This window comes from Hyperolius riggenbachi, chromosome 4, assembly GCF_040937935.1.
Source record: "Hyperolius riggenbachi isolate aHypRig1 chromosome 4, aHypRig1.pri, whole genome shotgun sequence".
Taxonomy (NCBI): Eukaryota; Metazoa; Chordata; class Amphibia; order Anura; family Hyperoliidae; genus Hyperolius; species Hyperolius riggenbachi.
Genome location: NC_090649.1, coordinates 234408818 through 234422986, shown reverse-complemented (window position 1 = coordinate 234422986; position 14169 = coordinate 234408818). Strand labels below are relative to the sequence as shown.

The following is a 14169-nucleotide window of genomic DNA, read 5'->3' as shown; positions in this document are numbered from 1 at the left end:
GTAATTATGGAAGGACCTCACATCCATTAACACAATATCGATATATCGATATTTGAATAGAACAGATATAGATTTGTTTATATACAACACTGATCTGAAGGGCCTTATTTTAGCAATTGTCTTACTCATTAACAAAGCAGAATACATCTTTTATGACATCTCTTTACAATAAACTAGAATGTAAATGGTTGGGAATGGTTACTAGTGGGCTTGCCATACTGTAATTACATGTAATTACATGAGGTATACACAGGCTCTAGAACAGCACTCATGCATCATCTGATAGAGACTGCTTATAATACAGCCTACACACTGGCTGTTTCTAGACATCCTGGAATCCCAATACCACTTAGTGCATGTCTTATTGAGCTACTTTGCATGGCATTTGGAAATGCCAGGGTTCACTGTTACAGGCCTGCCTAGTAAGCTTCAGTGAATCCTCTAAGCAGCCCCTATTCAGGGTGTGGTAAAAGCAGCCACAGCTACAGGTACATACGAGATGTTAAATGGAATTTCCACTTTTGTTGGAAAAAAAAGTTGGTGTTTTCAGTTCAGTTGTATGGCAAACATTTGTAGTATGTGTGTGTGTGTGTGTGTGTGTGTGGGGGGGGGCACTAGTTTCTTTGTACAGGTTATTAATTCTATCCAGTTAGCCAGTAGCTGTTGTACAAAGACAGTTGTTGCTTGAACACTGAGAGAAAGCTGTCCTTGTCAAATATCCATTTCTGTGTGGAAAAAAAAATGGAAGTGAATGTGTGGCAAATGGCTATATAAGGGTTCAGAGTGATAGTTGGTGAGAAGTGTGTGAAGGGCCATTTCTTATATTGAGAATAGGTTGTTGCATTCCTGCAGGAGCAGGGGATATTTCTGCTGAAGCGAATATGCAAGAACAGGCAAGAAATTAAGCTCTATCCATACTATCCAGTGGTGCTATGCTATCATTTAAAATAGCTTTAATACCACATTACTGTAATAAAATCATTCTTCAGTCACAACTGTATTAGCATATGTTATTTTTCCAGCTTACAATGAAAATATAATTGGGAAAATAGGTAGCAATTAGCCTGCCACACCTTCAATAATTTTTAGTCAGTAGATAAGAACAATCAATGCTATGAATGATCCAAGACATACATAGGCTTGCCGTTTATTTGGTTCTTTATTGCACACACAAAAAAAAAAAAGGATACACAACAAATTGAATCTATTTTTAATGAAACCCTTCATTAAATTCAAAGATACTTATGCAGAATAATACATGGAGATATAATCAAATAACTCATTATTAATGAGCTATCAAAGTACTGGAGAAATGCTTCTTCCATTAGGAATACAATTTGTATGCAAACCAGTAACAACTTGTATATGTGTAGGCAACCGTCCGCAACTCATATCTGTTTCAGGCTTAATAATAGTGTTTTGAAGTAATGTAGTAGGGTAGAAAGGCATCGAGAATATAAGAATATCCAAAGATATTGGCGTAGGAACATTTTTTTAAAGGTAAGTATTTATGTTTGATTAAGACTATTACAATATTTTTCTTGTGGTTATGTTTTTGTTTCATTTAACCCTTTGTGGAAATAGGTAAGGGGTACTATGTACCCCTATACTCATTTCTCCTGGGGAGGGGGCTAGCATCTGGGGGTCCCCTTCTTAAAGTGTCAGGAACTGTCAGGAACATTTCTGTAATACATTGATAGTTATTTACTAAAGCGATCTCGATTTATTACTCTGCACAAGTATCTTTAAATGTAATGAAGGGTTTTCATGGAATATCATTTGTTGTACATCATTTTTGCAATAAAGAAGTTACTAAACTGCAAACCTTTATGTTTCCTGTATCATTCATATTATTCATTGTCCGTATCTACTGATAAAACCTTTTACCAGCTTACTACAAGGTGGCGCTGGTAGCTCACAAGTTTTACCATTTGTTTATCTTTCTTGCTGTTGGAAATGTAACCAGGGTAAACACTACATTTCCTTGGCAACCGAGAAATAAAGGTTGTGGGAACAAATCTGTAAATTGGATTATTTAAAGACTAAAATAAATGTGTACGTGTGTACTGATTTTTGTGTAAGGCATTAACTGTGCTCTCATAGGAAAATAAGTAAATAAACTGACTTCAGTTTAACTTTAAAATTGTACTGTACAATAGGTAATGCATGCATACCATTTATCACAATACTCCATTGCATTTATGCCTGGAGCAAACAAATGGCCTCCTTGCCATGGCCAAAGCCCCCCCCCCCCCCCCTCAGTTATTAAATGAGAAATGTGTATGTAGTGCTATAATGGCAGCAGTTACTGTCCACTAAAATAATTGGTGGTGATGGTATGATTATGGTAGGAAAGTAAATTATGTTTGCAGAACACAAATATCATGCTAGATGTGTACTTCCTCGGCACTATCTTATTCCATAACATATACTGTAACACAAAATAATCATTCATTCAATTAGTTCCTGACAGAGCCCTCGCTACAATAACAGAAGCCATTAAAAATAACATCAGCAATTGTCTGATACCCCTCTCTCTCTTGCCTTACAATATTCATCTGTATTTTGTTTTTTTGTTTTGATAATTTATTGTTTTGGAGAACAAATAAAAACTTATGTTTATAGTGTTGATTTTGCAGCAGTGCTTTAAAAAATACTGGATTCTAGAACATTAAAGCGAGCCACAAGGACCACTTTGTTGACCTGGAAACCAGTGTTAATACATAAACCATCCAAAGGAAATGAAAAAGCAGGAAGTGGCCAAACACAAAACACAGAAATACAGCAACACAACACTTAGAATTGTAGTTGGCAGAGTTCCAACGGTAGCAGTACATCACTGACATCGTAATTATTGAGTGTTTGCAAGAAATTAAAGACTTCTGGCTATGGGAAATCAAATACTAAAGCAATGAAAAAAAATTAGCCATGTAAAGGAAATAGCACCCCTCTTTAACCACTTTACCCCACGCGGTACAAATTTCTCCGTCCCTTTTCTCCCCCCTAAAAAAACAAGGGACGGAGAAATCTGTACCTCCCGCGCTACCGCCTTCTGCGCTCCCGCCGCTCGTGCACGCCGCCGCCTGCTCGCCCGGATATCAATGAACGGGAAAATCCATTCCCGTTTGTTAATCTAAGCCCCCGCAATGATCTGCTGCTTGAGAAACAGCGCGATCATTGTGATTTTCCCAGCCTCATACTGCTTCCTGTAAGCGTCCTTCCGAACGCTTACAGGTCGCATGAATACCAACTCACTGTGGCCATCTTGTGGCCAAATAGTAAAACTACACCCTAAAGCATTTTACATATACAAATACATTCGTTTTACACAATAAATTAACTCATTACCTCCCACACTCCCCAATTTTTTGTGTAAAAAAAAAATACAATAAAAAAAAACATAAATAGTTACCTTAGGGACTGAACTTTTTAAATATGTATGTCAAAAGGGTATAACACTGTTACTTTATAAACTACGGGCTTGTAATTAGGGATGGATGCAAAACTGAAAAAAATGCACCTTTATTTCCAAATAAAATATTGGCGCCAAACATTATGATAGGGACATAATTTAAATGGTTTTATAACCGGGACAAATGGGTAAATACATTTCATGGGTTTTAATTACAGTAGCATGCATTATTCAAAAACTATAATGGCCAAAAACTGAAAAATAATAATTTTTTCCCACATTTTTTCCTATTTTCCCATTAAAACACATTTAGAATAAAATAACTCTTGGCATAATGTCCCACCTAAAGAAAGCCTAATTGGTGGCAAAAAAAACAAGATATAGTTCATTTCATTGCGATAAGTAATAATAAAGTTATAGATGAATTAATGGAAGGAGCGCTGAAAGGTGAAAATTGCTCTGGTGTTCAAGGGGTAAAACCCCTCAGTGGTAAAGTGGTTAATACCCATTATTTCAACTTTCTTATTTTGATTTTATGCATACAAAAGTCATGGCTCAGTGCTTGCAGTAAAAACTGGTAGAAGGTAGAGTCAAAGTTGCTGCCAGTCAGTGGATTAGTCCAGGTGTTGAAAATGAATAACACTTCCTTTACCATTAGATGTTTTCAATAGAGTGAGATGTTAGCTTCAATAGAAACATTACATTTAATAAAAATCATTAAAAACTAGGGTCCTCACAGTTGAGTAATACAAAACTTGCAGTAGAGAAATTCTGTTCAATGTTTAACCAGATCTCTCCTGAAATTGAATATCTTGGGCTGCAAGGAGGTCAACCAGGGAAACACCCAACATCACCCAAGATCTACCAAAAATCTTCCATTGAATTGCAGCTTAACTACAGCAGCTGTTCTCTGAAGCTAATTACACAAAGTGGGTGTTCCTGGACAGTCTCTTGGCAACACTACTTCAAAAAAGAGTACTGTTGCCAAGGTTGTGAATAAGCATAATTTGAGCTTACAGTCACTTTCATAATTTCTTGATTGGCTGCCAATTAAAATTTAAAGATTATTTTTAATTAAATGAAATGACAAATAGAATTGGTCAGCACCAATATATGCTGCAAGTAAATTTGTAACAAAAGTGACATTTCTGAAGTAGTTAGGGAAGCCCTTAACCATTACACCGTCAATAACATTTGCAGTACAAACTATTTTTAGTATTGTCTGTTTAAAGTTTTTTTCTTTTTTTTTAAATTATCAATTATTTAACCACTTGAGGACCCACCCTTTACCCCCCCTTAAGGACCAGCGCTGTTTAATGGGATCTGTGCTGGGTGGGCTCTGCAGCCCCCAGCACAGATCAGAGGGCACACAGAGCGATCAGATCGCCCCCCTTTTTTCCCCCCTATGGGGATGATGTGCAGGGGGGGTCTGATCGCTCCTGCCTGCAGGCATTTAGCGGGGGGGGGCACCTCAAAGCCCCCCTCCGCGGCGAAATTCCCCCCTCCCTCTCCTACCTGTCCCCTCCCCGGTGATCCGGGCTGCACAGGACGCTATCCGTCCTGTGCAGCCAGTGACAGGACGTCCCCTGTCACATGGCGGCGATCCCCGGCCACTGATTGGCCGGGGATCGCCGATCTGCCTTACGGCGCTGCTGCGCAGCAGCGCCGTACAATGTAAACAAAGCGGATTATTTCCGCTTGTGTTTACATTTAGCCTGCGAGCCGCCATCGGCGGCCCGCAGGCTATTCACGGAGCCCCCCGCCGTGAATTGACAGGAAGCAGCCGCTCGCGCGAGCGGCTGCTTCCTGATTAATCAGCCTGCAGCTGGCGACACAGTACTGCGTCGCTGGTCCTGCAGCTGCCACTTTGCCGACGCACGGTATAAGCGTGCGGTCGGCAAGTGGTTAATAACATTATTAAATATCAACATCCACTCGAAGCGTCACTATATGTGACAGTTTTCCATGTGTTGATACTCTGTGAGTTTACCAAAATTCTGGTGAGATTCTAACAGAACACATTGAAATAAATGACAAACTGACCATGGGATAACATTTGGTATTCTAATCTAGCAAGAAATTATACCCCTAGCAAATTTTTACTTAAAGTTACTTTTATTCAACTAGAAAGTCATTTTTTTGACGGGAAATGACATAGGTAATGTACAAGAAGCATTATTGTGGAAAAAAAAAACATTTATCAGCTTTTATTTACATTTGAGCAAAAAGTGTCCAGTCCAAAATTATTCATACCCTTCAGAAACTGTCACAGTCTGTGGGAAAATCCCAAGTTCTATACTATACCAAATAGTCCAAGCTGTTCTAAAGCATTTTAATAACCCTGATTAATCGGGAATAGCTGTTTTAATCAACTCAACAGGTGAAAAACAGCAGCTCTCTGCAGTTGGTTTGTGAACAGTATGAATAATTTTGGATTGGAATGGGGGTTATTTTATTACATTTTTTTATTTTGTAAACATTGGAAAGTGCGGCAAAGGATATATATTTAGTTTCTTGTTCATTGTATGAGGTGGATGTAATAATAAACATATCACGCATTTTTTTTTACATTAGTAGAAAACACATTATAATTTAAAGGTTCACAAAAATGCAAATCAAGAAGAATACACACTTCAGTCACATTGAGTTTAAATATAAATAGAACAGTACACAGAAGGGTTAACCTCAATAGACAATCAAACTTGATGTAAATCTAATCCATATATATATATATATATATATATATATATATATATATATATATATATATATATATATATATATTCTTCCGTAAAGGGCAACTGAAGTGAGAGGTATATGTAGGCTTCCATATTTATTTCCCTTTGAGCAATACAAGTTGCCTGGCTATTGTGCTGATCCTCTGCCTCTTATATTTTTAGCCATAGACCCTGAACAAGCATATGCAGATCAGGTATTTGACATTTTTGTCAGATCTGACAAGATTAGCTGCATGCTTGTTTCAGGTGTGTGTTTCAGACACTACTGATGCCGTAATGATCAGCAGGAATGCCAGGCAACTGGTATTGCTTAAAAGGAAATACATATGGCAGCCCCCATATCCCTCTCAGTTCAGTTGTCCCTTAAAGTGAATATCCAAGGAGTTTAAAATAAAATCTACTTACCCGGGGCTTCCTCCAGCCCCTGTCAGCTGTCCTGTGCCCTTGCAGCACAAGGTCCCCTCCGGTGCAAGATGCCGGCCTCGACCGCTCGCATTGGTGCTGACGTCATCTTGAGTGTACTGCGCAAGTCCAGTAGTTCTGCACCTGCACAGTACACTCGAGATGATGTCAGCGCCACTGTGAGTGGCTCTCATGCAGGCGCAGTAGAGGTGATCATTTTGCACTGGAGGGGGACCCCGGGCCACCGGCAGGAAGCAGAGGTGCAGCAAGGGAACATAACAGCTGATGGGCTGGAGGAAGCCCCGGATAAGTAGATTTTTTTTAAACTCCTCGGACATTCCCTTTAAGGCGGCAATGCTATGATCCAATGACCCTGTTCCCTTGGAATCCCGTGGTGACAGCTGCAGCATGCAGATCAGTGAACCTCAAAAGATGGCCATTAGAGCACCTTTTCATATCCACTGGCCCTCCTAAACCAAAGCCTAAGGCAAGGTAAGAGAGTAGAGACTTTTTCTGAGGGAACCACTAACCTGTCACTTTGTATTAGGGTGCAGCGTAGGAAAGCTAGAGACAGGAATTGGAGGCCATCTCTGAAAAGGGTTACTATGTTGACTTCAAGTGAAGTATGGTCTGGTGTTGGACATAAAACAGATCTGCTGACATCAAACCAACAAAAAGTGGATTTAGGTAAAACCTTTATCATTAACTGTACATAGTTTTCTTGCAAGTTTTTTTTTTTTAAAATGGTTTCTTCTGTAGGCATGATGCAGAACTGGATCTTAACCATACCATAAGTTCTGATCCAGATACTTATCTTGTCTGAGAAGAAATTTAAAGTTTTAAAAGTTTGCAAGAAAACGAATTGCGGTTCGCCGGCGAACGGCTCCCGGCTAATTTTGGTGGTTCGCGTTCGCCCACGAACGTGAACTTTATGGCGGTTCGATTCGCCTCCTATATTACATCATTAGGGTCAACTTTGACCCTCTACTTCACAGTCAGCAGGCACATTGTAGTCAATCAGGCTACACTTCCTCCTGGAGCCACTCCCCCCTTATAAAAGGCAGGCAGCGTCAGGCATTGGACTCACTCGTGTGCAAGCTGCTGCAGACTCTCATAGGGAAAGCTTAGTTAGGCTCTTGTAGGCTTCTTAGCTTGCTACCTGCTGATTCTTATGGCTAAAAAAGCACCCCTCAACAGCTCTTTTGAGAGCTAATCTTGATCTTGTGATCCAACTTTTTTGTTGTGTGTGTGTCCCACTGACACTTGTGTTGCATTGACAGCCTTGGTAATTCCTATTGTGTGTGCCACTGCCAGGGCCAGCACATTCAGTGACTACATGTGTGTGTGACAGGTGCACATTGTAATACCCATCACTGCATATATCTACCTGTTGTTCACAGTGCACCCACCTACCTACGTGAGCGCACACAGTGTTACTGTGCCTGTCCGGTACCTGTCTGTGTGCGACAGGTGCACATTATAATACCCATCACTGCATATACCTACCTGACAGTCACTGTTGTTCTATCATTGAGCTACCACAACCATATGGGCTTGAAAACCGCCACGGCCTGCACTCTGGCCATGGTGCGCACCAGTCCAGCACGGTCGTCACTACACAAACAGCTGTTTGCGGTGTGTTACACAGAGAGTTTGGTGTGTCAGTGTGAAGCAGTACTCTAATTACTCTCCCTGATTGATGCATACACATGCAAGATGTTTTAAAGCACTGGGCTTGAAAACCGCCACGGCCTGCACTCTGGCCATGGTGCACACCAGTCCAGCATGGCCGTCACTACACAAACAGCTGTTTGCGGTGCATTACACAGTGAGTTTGGTGTGTCAGTGTGAAGCAGTACTCTAATTACACTCCCTGATTGATGTATACACATGCAAGATGTTTTAAAGCACTTTAGGCCTCCAATTTAGCATTCAATGTGATTTCTGCCCTTAAAACGCTGCTTTGCTTCAAATCCAGATTTTTCTGGAGTCTATCCCACGCATCCATGCAAAAACTTAGATGTTAGACCCCTTGAAATATTTTTTCCATCACTTTTGTGGCCAGCATAGTTTTCAAAGTTTGCCTTCCCCTTGAATTCTATTGCGGTTCCGAAAGTTTGCGCGAATCGAACTTTCGGAGGTTCGGGCCATCTCTATCAGTCATTGTAGGCATTACATTTTTTGGTTTGCTGTTGGCAGATTTGTAGGTTACTACAGCTGTCACCAGGAGGAATCAGAGTAAAGACATCAGTGGAACTGTCAGACATGTCATTGCGATGAAGGTGAGTAAAAACATTTTTTTCCAGCATACATTTTAAAGGAAAAATATCACAGTCACTGGTATTTCTGTGGACAAGAGGTAAAAACACTGTTTATTAATGAAATCCATTTATAAGTCCAGATTAGAAGACTTTTGAGTTTCAAGTATTGTTTAAAATGGTTGAATCTAGGCAGCCAATAGAAAACAAACTTTGTATGTCCCTTTTCTATGTCAGGGTAGAAATTTAAGGAAGAATATCTCATGATGTACTAGTGACACAGATTTACAGTAAGTACATCAGGAGTACATCAGACATACTGTAGAATACTTAGGCCATTGTCCAGTAAACCTTTTCTCCTAAGTTTCCTCATAGGAGATAATGTTTCATCTTCTGTTTAAAGTAACTTTTCAGCACTTTGCAAGTGAAGGATTACCAAAAAGTAGGCTACAAAAGTACTGTCAAAATTATTCAAGTGTTTTCTTACTTGCTGGTGGCGGAGTTTCTTCCTTGGTGATATTTTAGCACTTTGTTGTCAATATAATGCCTTTTAAATCATCAGCAAATAAGAAAATACTCAAATTTTAATAGCATTTTTCACCTTCTTTTTGATACATTTTCAATTGCCAAGTGCTGAAAATGTACAGTATTTTAAAGAGAAGATGAAACGTTATCTTATAGGAGAAAATTTAGGAGTTCCCACTTGCTTCTGTATCACATGTGGCTAGCAGGAGCAGACAGTATAATGTCGCTCCGATGGTCCGCAGTGATCCAGCTGGAGCCTGGCCTGGGATTAGTGCAGTACACTTACTGCCATGGTTTTTACAGATCCATTGCAGCGTGACAAGTGTGAACACTATCCTATGTATAACAAAGGAGCTGTTCACTATTTGCTTAGCAATTAGCGGAGAATGGACAAAAAATGTCCATTCTCCACTCTAGTGGGAACAAAGCCTTAAAGTGAATTGCAGAAAGGCCTAATTCATCTCTTTACCCATCAATTCTTTATACTAATGCTAAATGTTCTCTTTTGTGATAGAAGTCACACAGTACCAAATCTGGAGGACAACAATATTGTCAGTGTTTTCCATAACAACCATTGTCCAAGATCAGGTTAGAGAATGCAGGAAGGTATTAGATTGGTTGGCATGGACAACACCTCTGTTCCCTCTCTTCCAGCCTGCATACATCAATGTCACATTATGAGGATTTCTGCAAAATGGTTTCATCATTTCATAAAACACACATTTAATTCACAGTTAAATTACTTTGAACACATTAAAACAGTAGAAAAAAAGACTATTACAGCACACATTATCTGCAGCACTAAATTAAATGAATTCAGGCATCCCTATTCTACTTGACATTCTTTCAGCTTTAAAACAGTGGATTTGTCCTATAGACAGTTATGTGTTTTCTCTCTCTCAAAGACAGACTTCACACGTCTTCACAGTGAACTTTTTCTTGTCTTCACTCCACTTTGACTTATTCTGATCCCAGAGAAGACCAAACTACCGGAAAAAATAATAGATAGGAACCACCTATCAAGAGGCTTACAAAATGATTGCCATTCTTATTTTTTCATCAAACTAGTGAAACACATGTATAGTGAAAAGCCCATGCAGTGTCTACAGTGCACACAACCATGTAACAACATGCTAGTTTCTTGGCTGTCACTCTGTTATCTTTCTTTAAAGGACACCTTAAAGGGGAACTGAAGAGAGAGGTATATGGAGGCTGTCATGTTTATTTCCTTTTAGACAATACCAGTTGCCTGGCAGCCCTGCTGATCCTCTGCCTCTAATACTATTAGCCATAGCCCCTGAACAAGCATGCAGCAGATCAGGTGTTTCAGTGGTTCAGACTTATAAGTCTGATCTGACAAGACTAGCTGCATGCTTGTTTCTGGTTTTAATCAGATACTACTGCAGAGAAATAGACCAGCAGGGCTGCCAGGCAACTGGTATTGATTAAAAGGAAATAAACATGACAGCCTCCATATACCTCTCTCTTCAGTTCCCCTTTAAAGTGATACTTAAGTGAATATAAACTGATGAGATAAATATTTGTATCTATACTCCTACTTATAAAAATGACTTTTAGATATCACAGTTTTATATTATATTTAAAAACTTTAAAAAAAGTAGATTTATTGTTTTGTCTCAGCTCAATGAAACAGTCTGTTTCTTATCTTGGAGAGCTAAAGTATAGGCGCTTTTGACCTTTTGACCTTTTTATTTATCCCCAGCTCTCAGAAGCCCAGTTTTCTGCCAGGCAAGCTGTAATTCCTTATCAGTGAAGGAGGCTATAGTCCAACTGGTCTGGACTGGAGAACAACTGTCAGTTCCATAGCTCGATATTAACTCTTTCAGGCAGAGAGAAGCAGAAAAGCAATACAGCATATTTATTTGTGTGCTTGGCACTGTACATACACATGTCTATCTCATCATGTCATGTCACTTAAGATTCCCTTTAAGTGAAAGGGATATGGAAGATGCCATATTTTTTTTTTTGTAAACTATACACATTTCTTGGCATCCTGGTGATCTACCATGCATTAGGAATGTCTGAATCACCCATATGACAAAAAAAATATATGCTGCAAATCCAGTCAAACTTACATTAAACATCTGATCTGCATGCTTATTCAGTTCAAGGTTTATGGCTTTAAGTATTAGAGGCAGATGATAAGCAGGACAGCCAGACAATTTAAGTTTAAAAGGAAATACATTTGGCATATCCCCCTCACTTAGGGTGTTCTTTAATACTCTATCACTGACAATAAATGTGAATGTAGATCAGATGTTCTAACGCCTTCCTGACTTCAATAGCTGTATGCTTGTTCCAGGTGTAGGACTCAAAAGATGCTGAATTGAGCAGATCAGGTAATGGCAGCCAAGTAAGTAGAATTTTATGAGGAAATCACCACCAGGAGCTGCTATGTTCTTCATAAATGTATTTTCTGATTATTATTTTTTTTGTCATCAACAACATTTACTGGCTGATGTAAACTATTATTAATCATTTTTTAATAAAACAACAATACTAACAACAGCCTATACACAGTATTATACTGCATGTCTACAGAAAATAAACCCCATTCATAAGGTGCTTGTGGTTAAGAGTCCAAAATATTTTGTTGCTACACACATTATTTTAAAGAGGCAAAGGTTTCAGCATCAGAAATGCCTCTTATATCTATATTTTGAGGTCTATTGGTAAGTAACCCCACTCACCCTGTGTTGCTTAGCCTAGGCTGATTAGATATGGGAACCCCCCCCCCCCCCCCCCAAGCATTCTGGGACACCAAGTATATTTCTACTCAATTTAGAACTCTCATTAAACAAACATTCCACAGAGATCACCTTACAGGAGTAAAGATGTCACCACCTTTTCAGAATGTAAATCCGAGTGAGGAAATATTTTACAATGGGCAAACACTGACTAAATCATTTATAAATGGATATTGTAAAAAAAAATATATTCTTTACATTATTTTCACTACAGTTCCTCTTTCATGTAGGGCAATGATCTAGCGACAAAGGCAAAAGGATAGAGCGACAGTGAATGTTTTGCTTGGGCACCAAACAAAAAAGAAAGAGTATTGCAATAATGTTTCAGCATCTAAGAATATTGCCCAACATAATTCAACAAAGTTCTGGAAAAATATGCAACCTTATAGCATGATTATATACACAGAAACAGCAAGGTGCAAACCATCATGTAGGCCAATTCTTTAATAAATGGGATAAAAAGTAGGAGAGTCATAGTGGCTGATAAGGATGTTGCATGTAAATGGCCTCTAGCAGGTCAGAGATCTGTAAGATTAACTCATTTCCCACCCTCCACAGTGCTGCCAACATACTATACATAATCCTTATCTGCCACTGTGAGTGCAATACTTTTTATTATAGAGTATCGAGCTCTCTCCCCAACATCTCCAATGCTATCATTAACAACACGTCCATCCGCCCTGTATTTCAAACCCGCTGCCACCCTCATCTCAGCACTTTACTTTACTCCCCATTTCCAGAATGCTTCCAAGTCCTGCCACTTCCATCTCCACAGCATCAACAACATTTGCTCCTACCAAAGTCCTGACACTACCAAACTTCGGGTCCATGCTCTGGTCATCTCTCATCTGGACTACTGCAATGCTATCCTTCCTAACATGGCCGTTTCTACCACCGTGCGGGCAGTGCGATCGCACTGAGCGCAGGCCAGCAGGTGAAGAAAGGGGGGCGCAGGATGGAGGACACTGCTAGAGGGAGCCGCTGAGCCGGTGACGCGCGGTGCAGGCTGATTAAAGTACACCAGCGCGATCACCGTGCTTTTTACACTTCCCCTGGGCATCCAGCGGCTATTTGTTTCTATAAATGCTGCGGGCAGCCACGCAGATCATCTCTGTACTACTCTCTCCGAGAGAGAGAGTGTGTGTACAGTAGTTGCCAACTTGCCATGACCACGATAAAGCTGCCGGCGCCGCCCCCTGCTCTCTCCAGTCAGGCATGTTGCTAGTGTGCAGTGGGTCATGTGTAGCCTATGCTTTCTGGTGGTTCTCCCATAGGCTGCTGCTGTATCTTGTTACAGACAGGCAGTGCCGCCCCTCCTCCTGATTCCTCCATGGCCACTGTCTGTCATGATGTCACTGGTCAGCGGGAAAATTCAAGAGAGATGGAGACAGATTCAGGAAAGAAGGAAGACATACTGAGACGGACAGATAGACTCTGTAAGCGCTGGAGCATGTCTTAGCTACACCACAGCCACAGGGAGCAGTGAGCCGTCGTCGCTGACAGGAGGGGGGAGATAAGACACAGACACAGATAAGAGCCAGCATGTCTGAGGGAGTCACAAGGAGGACAGAGCCAGCCCACAGCCCAGCAGTGTGTTTCAGAGAGCAGCAGAGGCCAGGCAAATAAGGAGGAGGTAAAATTGTCTGTCATGTTATCTTTTATCCATAGGCATTCTCTCTCCCTTTTACCATCTTCTGTCAGTCTCTCCTCAACTTTTCCCTCTCTTTCCACCTCTGCCTGCCCTGTCACCAGGCCCGTTTCTAGGGCCGTGCGGGCTCCCTGGGCCCAGAAGGAGTTGTGGGCGCTCTAATGGAGGGGGGAGTCAGCCGCGGGAAGGGCAGCCCGACCTCTCCCTCCCTTCCTCGCCGCGGGCCGCCCTCCGTGCTCCCCCCTCCGAGTCTGACTGCAGGGAAGGGAAGCGCTGTGCAGGGAGGGCAACTCACCTCCCTGGTTCCAATCGCCGCCGGTCTCCTCTTCTCTTCATAGACGCTGATACACGCGCTTCTTCCTGTTTAGCCGGAAGCAGCGTGTGTATCAGCGGCTGTGAGGAGAAGACAGAAGAGGAG

General features: G+C 40.8%; 1 protein-coding gene across 5 annotated transcripts in view; it reads right to left on the bottom strand.

Annotated features, from left to right (window-relative positions):
• The window catches only part of COL19A1 (collagen type XIX alpha 1 chain), a 1086226-nt gene that overhangs the window by 54346 nt on the left and 1017711 nt on the right, over positions 1-14169 (bottom strand). Inside the window, exon 51 of one of the 5 annotated variants that reach the window (XM_068281452.1) lies at positions 6734-10321. The exons of the other annotated variants lie outside the window; for them this stretch is intronic. Within the exon in view, the coding sequence (XP_068137553.1) occupies positions 10296-10321 (26 nt within the window). The 3' untranslated portion in view covers positions 6734-10295. Of the gene's footprint in view, positions 1-6733; positions 10322-14169 lie in introns of those variants that run through there. 5 annotated transcript variants of the gene reach the window in all.